Consider the following 8,795-nt stretch of genomic DNA (forward strand, 5'->3'; position numbering starts at 1 on the left):
GTAGACACTGACCTCTAGGTATGTTCACTATTTATAATTGGCTGGAAACTTAAATGGGACTATAGAATATAAAGATACTTTATCATTAAATCACTGAATAACAAAAATGTGTATTTAATATATATATATATATATATATGATGTGAAATAATGAGTGGAAACTGTGTATGATATGTTTTAATTAGATTAATTTATTTTTATATTAATATTTGATCCCAATTTTTTTGGAGTAAACGGAAAAGTTAATTGATGTTAAAAGATTACGTAAAAGATTTGATTTGTTATTTTCCTATTAAAAAGTGATAAATATGATATGAAATTACAGCTTTTATACAATTATTTCTTAACATGAAAGAAATCTTAACTAAATAGATACAAGTTAATTACGTAATTTATATAATAATTTGATTTTAAATTGCACAAAAATATAATGTAATGTAAATTAATTACAATTATAATTTATTATGATTATCATTAATTTTAGGTATTCCAAAATAAATTGAATTTTTAAAATTGACTCTAAAATGTTAAGCATTAAATTGTTAAAAATTTTCAGATTATTAATTTTGAAATTCTTTTGTAAATTTATAATAAATTCAATTTATAAAAAATGCAATTACTTAAATTAATTGTTAATATTGTATAATATTCTTATTTTTCAATTACTTAAATTTGAGAAATAATTGTTATAGATGCAATTTTACCGAATATATGTAAAAGTAAACGTCCACGTAACCAAATCTGGGAACTCATAAAATAAAATAATAAATGGAGAAAAGAAAAAAGAAAAAAGAAAACATCCTTCCATTTTATCCTCAACACACCAACAGAAGCAGCGACTTGGAGCCTCTCTCTTAAACATTCACCAAAATCTTTGTGGATGGGGATGTCTTCTGCTTCCAATTCTCCATCCTAAACTAAGAAAACCCGATTCCCAGACGGCTCTTCCTTCCCTAATAGATTCCCATTTTAGTTAATAATAAAAACCAAGTGTTTAAACTACTTTCAACTATGTCCTTCCTTACTTCTATTTCATCTCCTCCACAAATTAACTCCCTTTTTTCCTCTCCAATTTTCTCTCTTTACCGCTTCTATTCTCCTTTATTTTCTTCTCTATATCACCACAAACGAAGTTATGGGAGTGGGAGGATTATAAGAGAGTTGGGGTTTCTGGGTGATTTCAGAGGTAAAGGGAGGGTGACTTCTGGTTCAATGGGGAAACAGAAAGGTGGGTTCTTTTGTGTTTCTTCTCCTTGTGGTTCTAGAGGGAGTTGTAGCTGTAGCAGTAGCAATGGAGATGAATTTGAGAGTGAAGAAGATGAGGAGGAAGTCGATGATGAAGAAGAAGGTGCTCGGTCGTTTTGTGTTTTGCCTGACAGATGGGATGTTCTTGGCCTTGGTCAAGCCATGGTATATTTCTTAACCATTCTTGTTTATATGTTATCTCTTGGTGTTTTGAATTTATACTTGAATGTTAAATTTGTGTTTTTTCAATGTCTTTTTTAGTAAAGTATAGGGAAAAGAGAATTGATGTTAAGGATATAAGCCTTGTAATGTAGTACATTTCTATTTCGTTTCTTAGAGAGGAAAATGGAGTTTGGCTGATATATTTTCTTTTGTTCCTTTCAATCCTACATTTTTCTTGTTGCTTTTAAATCATTAAGGCTTTGGTACTTTGTTTGGGCACTTGTTTTTTACAATTTTCCTTTTGATTTTCTTAAAGCTGGTTAAAAGCATTATCATGTTTGTTAAAATTATACTAATAGCTAAAATATTGTACACATTGAAACATAATTGTTCTGTATAGAAATGCGATTATGCATTTTGTGACGCAAAAATTTAATGAAGAGATGTTATGCCTCGTTTAGGATTTTGGTTGCATTTTCTTACCTTTACCTTAGAAACAACTAGCATCTAGTAAGCATAAAAATAAAGTAGAACCTAAGCATAAAAATAAAGTAGAACCTTACTTATTAATGAAAAGATTGGTCAATTTTGGCTCTATTTTTGGGAACCTGTAAAAATTTTGGCTAGGGGTTAAAGAACTGTTTCCATTCTTCATCTTGAATAGTAATCTGCTGTGTCTCTCAAGGTGTTCTTACTGGTTTGTGCTTTTGTTGCTTTACTTAGAAGGCAATTACAAGAAGTTGAGTTATGAAATGGATTATTTAAAGAAATAACTGGTATAGAGAAACTTTATCTGATGGTATAATGATTCAATAGAATTTTCAAAATTTAACTCTTTTGTTGGTCTGCTTTGTTTATCTGTCAATGTTGGATTTTTGGATTCTTTGGAATTGCTGATAATTGATTGTAAGACATGGTTGCTGATATTTTTAACGCCTGTTCACTTTGTCCTTTTTCCCCCTCCGATTATACTTCCTGCATAGCAGCTTTTGGCATAGTCTTATTTGCATATGGTATTGAAAGTAAATTAAGCTTTCTCTGCAATTTACCTGCCAATTTCAGGTAGACTTTTCTGGTATGGTTAATGACGAGTTGTTGGAGAGATTGGGATTAGAGAAGGGAACCAGGAAGGTTGTAAATCATGAAGAGAGAGGTCGAGTTTTGCAGGCTATGGATGGTTGCAGCTATAAGGCAGCAGCTGGAGGATCTCTTTCCAACAGTTTGGTGGCATTGGCAAGGCTTGGTTATAAGCCCATTGGAGGTCCTGCTTTAAATGTAGCTATGGCAGGCAGCGTAGGTAGTGATCCATTGGGTGGCTTCTACAGGTCAGGTTTTGTTTTGAGAAATACCTTGGTTCTTTTTTTTTTTCTTAACTTGTTTAATTTTTGTGAAAATGTTACTGAAAGTTTTGGGAAAAAGGTCTGAATTGGTCACTCTACATTATCAATTATCTGGTTTTGGCCTAATTTTAATGAATTAAAACCCTTTGTTTATATAAAAAGTTGCTTTAAGGACAATCAATAAAGGGGATTAACTTCATCAATCAAATTCCATTGGCTCTTGTCAATGACATAGCATGTCATCTAAACTTATTGATCAAGTGGCACTTATCAGTTCAAAAAAAGAAAAAAAGAAAAAAAGTTTTAATTAGATAAGTACTAAAGACCTTTTTGGAATTTTAAAATATTAAATATTTCAATTCAAATAAAATATGATGTATAGATTGATCTAGGTAATGATCAAGGCCATGTTTAGATAAACTATTATAAAGGAAAGGAAAATAGAGGAAGATTTAGGAAAATATACATATACATTTTATTTTGGATGGTTAAAATTAGTAAAGGGAAGGTTGGAACTACACAAGATTGAACTTGGTATTGGTGGATGCACATTTAGGTGATTACCTGGTTTGCAGATAGTTGATTCATAAATTGATGAAGCCTTTTGAAGCTCCATTAAGAACACAATATTTGCAAAATCAATTCTTAATATTGCTTTTTTTGGCTGTTTGTCCCTTTAATATAATGTGCACTCTTCCATATATTTCTGGACTGTTGCTGGGAATTAATTCAATAAGAAGTTTGCCTATTTGGTATTTTTTTTTTTCTGATGAGGTGTATGCTTGGTTTTGTTCTCTACTTCATGTTCATTAAAGTCATCCTTAGAACTGTAATGGAAGTATTGACATGGTCTAAAGAACTGCAGAGTATGAATAGTCATATTATTAGGAAATTTATTTATCCGTTAATGATGAAATTTGTTTAGTAAAAGCTTTGGTGGAGGTTTAAGGCAACTGACCATCACTGTAGCAAATTAAAGATAAGATTTAAAGGATATTTACATCTAGCGTTTCATTTCCAGTACATTGCTAATTCATTGTTTTGGTTGAGTTTCTTGACAGCATAAAATTTAGGGTTTAGTTTCTATGCTTCTTTCCCCCTTTTTTTGTATTTCTTTTTTCCTATGCTCTCTGGTATAACTCCCATACAATTCTGGGATCCACTAACTTGGAAAATAAAAGAAAAACAGAAGAATTCACAATTCCTAGGGTGCTTCATGTTTGAGGGCATCCAGAATTGTTAGCTAAATTCTGGTTGGTAGGGTATTCATGCCACTCTAAATTCTAGTTAGTTAATTATCATATATTTTCAGGATTCTAGTCTCACATACAATTAAGGTAGGAAGTAGGAATTATTGATAAATGAGACTTTGCTTGATAAGCTTATATTTTACTTCATTTCTTGTGCCAAACTTTATTCCTTTTCCTTTTAATCCAAAGGAATTCCATTCTATAACCTTTTTTCTTTCTAGTCCTACTCGTTTTATCCACCATCTGTTGTTTCTCATGTCCAAGTTTCCGGGAGTCCTTTTCAATGTAGCAGACTAACTTCTGATTTGAGGATTTTGACTCTTACATAAGTCTTGTTTCCTGTCTTGCATTTTCATCTATTTCAATGTTTATATAGGGATTGAAAGGAGAAGAAGAGTAATAATGTCAGAAAACTTCAACTATCAAATATTAGCATTATCATGAAGTCTATTTTCTCCTTATTTTGTACCTCTTACAAATTAATTTCTATGATTTCTCGCATCTTCAATGCCTCTTGTAGCTGCTGCATGTAGTTCTGAAATGGCTATTAGATTTACCAGTCATTATCTGCATAATAAAACTAGGTTATTTAACTCATTTGATATTTGTAATGGTCTTTGTTAAAATTAAATATTCACATTCTTGATATAGGGCTAAACTACATCGGGCAAATGTGAATTTTCTTTCTGAACCTATCAAGGATGGAACAACTGGAACAGTGATAGTTCTCACAACTCCAGATGCTCAGCGCACAATGCTTGCTTATCAGGTTAGACTTCTTTGACTATTAACTTATCTGTTCTTGAAAGTTTTACATAAATTTTAAGGCTATAATGATCTTGTTTCCTCTTTAGGTTCAGTCGAGTTATGATTTATATATTTATTCTCTGTTAAAGTTTTGGACTTGCATACTTGGTGATTGCAGATTTTTTTTTTTTTTTTTTTGGCGTTAGGTTGGATTGTTAGAAGCTAAACAGGTTATGGTCATGCTAATTATATTGCAGATACTTGAATATGCATAACCATTTAAGCATTGAGTTGCAAATCGGAAAAGCAAGCATTTGTTAAATTTTCTTGCTTTTTGGGTGTATATGCTCCGGGCTTCTTTTCTATGTTAAAGAATATGATGCTTTTCATTCCAGATGCGAGTTATAAGTGAGAGTCATGCATCTTTTTGTGTTTAACTCAATAAAGTGGGGGCACTTATAGTGATCCTTAATGCCCTAGTATTGGAAGACAAATAAAATACCAGTAAATATAGAAGTGCCTAAAATATTCTATATAAAAAGTTCAGTCAAGCCTTAGCTGATCAATTATAATAATATTTGAAATAAAATTCTATGTTGGAGCAACTCATTTTCATGCTGCCACACTTTAAAATAAATTCTTTTGCACAATTTCCCCCTTCTGCAAAAGTTATTGAAGTAACGCTCTGCCTTAAACATGTTCATTGTAGACTTGAGTGTTGAATCCTAATAAGTAACTTGTTTCTGTTATTTCAGGGTACATCATCGACTATCAATTATGATTCTTGCCTGGCTGGCATAGTATCCAAGACTAATATATTTGTTGTTGAGGGTTATTTATTTGAACTTCCTGATACGATCAAAACTATTATACGAGCATGTGAAGAAGCATGCAGGAGTGGTGCTCTGATAGCTGTCACCGCATCAGATGTCTCCTGCATTGAGAGGCACTATGATGATTACTGGTAAGTGTGTTATCTATTTTAGGCAACCTTATGAGAATTATCAGTTTTTTTTTTTTTTTTTTGCTGGCGGTTTTTATATATTGCATAAGAAAGGGTCATGGAATTGATTTAAGTAGCAAGTTGGATTGAAGATAATATGATAGCGATCTAAGGACCTTGGACTTTATGATTACTTTTTTTGGTGAAAAAATAGTTCTGTACAACTAAAAATAATGATCACCTAAATGTTGAATATTTGTCTGCTTCTGGATGGTTAATATAGTTTGAACTCATCTTTACTGAAAAGGGTTCTTTTTCCCTGGATGAAAAAGTTCATTGGTTCTTCACAACTGTATTTTGGAAGAAGCTATACTCTATACCAAAAAATGAGGTCAATTATTGGTATCTTCATACATGAATATTCTAGTATGGTTGAAGAAGTTGAGAATCTAACATAACGTAATGAACATGCCTTGAACCTTGAAAGGAAGTTCCAATTTTGTTGAGAAGTTGGATGCACCTGTATATGTTTTTATCTGTTTGATGATAATCTTGCAATGTTACAGCTTTTGGAAATCCAGAAAACTGCTTGTGTGAGGAGAAACTTACTGATAAGTAGGGAATTGGCAGTAGGAGGGGGTGATTGATAGAGTTTTTTGTTTTCAAACAATTTGCAGTCCTTATTTGGTTCTTTTTCTTTCAATGAATCAAGTCATACTTGTATGAATACTATTCTTGCTCGTATTAACTTAGCTTAAAGAATGCATGTCTTTAGAGCACTCATTAGCCAAAGCGATCTTGATAGCCTTGAGCAATGGCATGCCAAGTTCCATTTAGCTTTCTAATATAAATTATTTTGGGTTGTATGATTCAGGGAAATTGTAGGGAATTATGCGGATATCTTGTTTGCAAACAGTGACGAAGCGAGAGCTCTATGCCATTTTTCTTCAAAGGAAAGCCCAATTTCGGCAACAAGGTATCTTAGCCACTTTGTTCCCTTAGTGTCGGTTACGGATGGACCTAAAGGATCTTACATAGGTGTAAAAGGAGAAGCTGTATATATTCCTCCTTCTCCATGTGTACCAGTGGACACATGTGGTGCTGGTGATGCATATGCATCTGGTATTTTGTACGGCATACTACGAGGTGTGTCGGATTTGAAAGGTATGGGTACATTAGCAGCTAGGATTGCAGCGACAGTGGTGAGGCAACAGGGCACACGACTTAGGGTTCAGGATGCTGTTGATCTGGCGGAGTCATTCGCATTCAACCTCGAGGGTTCAAGTTCTAGTGTGAGTTCGGATGTAGGCTCGGATCATATATCCAGCTTGTGACATGGTGCCATGCACTATATATTGATTCCTCCATTCATTCAGAGCTCATTGTTTATTATAGCTTGTAACCTTGTATATTACCCTAAAAAACACATCTGGCGACATATATGCCTTGCCATTGATTCACTCATTCCAATGTCATGCGGTATCAATGGTATAAAATTATTCATCAAACTCACCACCATTTTATGCCCCCAAAAGATTCAAACACGTGTAAGACTATACGATTCTTGCTATATAACAAATTTGTAAATTATTATACTAGAATTTTTAATTGATTTTTTTTATCTAGGTAGGGTTTTGAACCCAAAACTTAATTTCAACAAGCAATTTCATAATAGCCTTAGGCTTATTCAAACACATCTATTTCTCTTTTTTTTTTAAATAAAATTTATTCTAACTTTTCTAAAATTTATAATGACACATATTTTCCTTTTTCATCCATGAATGTGTATATATTTACTGTGTCACAAGTGAATTTAGATGATAAAAATATTTTTTTAACTGACTGATTGATGAAAATTAAAAAGAAAAAAAACAATAATAAGATGTAACTTTTCATATTATTTTTTTTTAAAAAGATTCAAGAAATTATTTATATCATTATAAAATATAAGTGGTTGTACATCTAAAATTAATTTTTTTGATTGATTCAGTTTTTTTATACGATTACTATTTTGACAATTTAACTGTCATGTTTTATACTCTATTCATATATAAAATTTTTCTAACTATTTGCTTTATGAAAATAACTTTCAACAAGTTATATATATATATATATACTAATATAGACAATCTTTTAGATTGATATTAGAGACATTGCATCGATTTAAAATTTACGATATAACAAATAAAAATATATTGATAAATTTAACGATTGAATTATTAAATTATTAACGAAAAAATATGAAGCACAAATATCTATCTACTCACTAAAATCTATATTCGCTTAAAATTCTTAGGAAGAGGTAAAAGTTCACTCTACTACAGTTTTGTTTTGGACACGACACTCAATTACTTGCTTTTAAAAAAATAATTTTTACTTTTTAGTGTGATAAATTCATTAAATTTTATCATTTAAATAAATTATAATTTTTTAAAAGCCTTAAAATATATAAAAACCCCTCTTCAAATCCTACTTGCCTACAAATGTACCAAATTCGAGTGTGTGAGAGAATGTGAACTTGGTCTAATTGGACATCCAAGAATTATTAAAGACAGACCCATATCCCTAGTCTACTTTTAGCCCTTAAATGTGACCTATAGATTGATGAGAAGATTGACCTTTCCAACTAACTATCACCATAAAAAAACAAATGGTGGTTGAGGAAAAAATTTCACATCTTTTGGCAATATTATGTGATTTTTTCACCTTTTTTTTTTCAACAAATGAACAACTTTTATTTATTCACTTTGGCTAGTGTAGCCTTACCATGTAAGAGGTTTAGTTTGTAAAAAGTTTGAATGAAAAAAAAAAATTTGGAATTTAAAAATGGTATAACTTTATTTGAGCACCTATCTTTTTAGGGTCGGAGTAGTTATATTTTGTTAAGTTTCGACTCATTTGGGTTGTGACCTATAGAGGAAGTTCAAAATGCACGCAACATTATTGTAGCTCATGAGGTTGCTGAAGGTACTTCCCCAATTGTTGCTTCGAGTTTTGAGAATGTTGTAGTTGGCCATGTGACAACTTCTACCATTGAAAATGAATTTATTGATGATTGGTTTCGGTTTTAAATTATATCTGATGTTTTTTTTTGTGAATAATTGTTAA

At 31.4% G+C, this 8,795-nt stretch overlaps 1 protein-coding gene across 1 annotated transcript; it reads left to right on the plus strand.

The window, feature by feature from the left end:
* The first annotated feature begins 764 nt into the window (after positions 1-764).
* Positions 765-7,295, plus strand: LOC108460991 (uncharacterized). The gene is made up of 5 exons (XM_017760732.2): positions 765-1,410; positions 2,470-2,732; positions 4,649-4,766; positions 5,500-5,708; positions 6,562-7,295. The coding sequence occupies exons 1-5, from the start codon at positions 1,012-1,014 to the stop codon at positions 7,019-7,021; spliced, it is 1,449 nt and encodes a 482-aa protein (XP_017616221.1). The 5' UTR covers positions 765-1,011; the 3' UTR covers positions 7,022-7,295.
* The last annotated feature ends 1,500 nt before the right edge of the window (positions 7,296-8,795 follow it).

This window comes from Gossypium arboreum, chromosome 2 (genome assembly GCF_025698485.1).
Source record: "Gossypium arboreum isolate Shixiya-1 chromosome 2, ASM2569848v2, whole genome shotgun sequence".
NCBI classification, from domain to species: Eukaryota; Viridiplantae; Streptophyta; class Magnoliopsida; order Malvales; family Malvaceae; genus Gossypium; species Gossypium arboreum.

What these genes read in the sequence shown, in the direction of transcription:
- LOC108460991 (XM_017760732.2), top strand. Translation starts at nt 1,012, where the DNA reads ATGTCCTTCCTTACTTCTATTTCATCTCCTCCACAAATTAACTCCCTT. An exon ending in CCATTGGGTGGCTTCTACAG is followed by an intron (nt 2,733 to 4,648) that starts GTCAGGTTTTGT and finishes TTCTTGATATAG; the next exon opens with GGCTAAACTACATCGGGCAA. An exon ending in GCACAATGCTTGCTTATCAG is followed by an intron (nt 4,767 to 5,499) that starts GTTAGACTTCTT and finishes CTGTTATTTCAG; the next exon opens with GGTACATCATCGACTATCAA.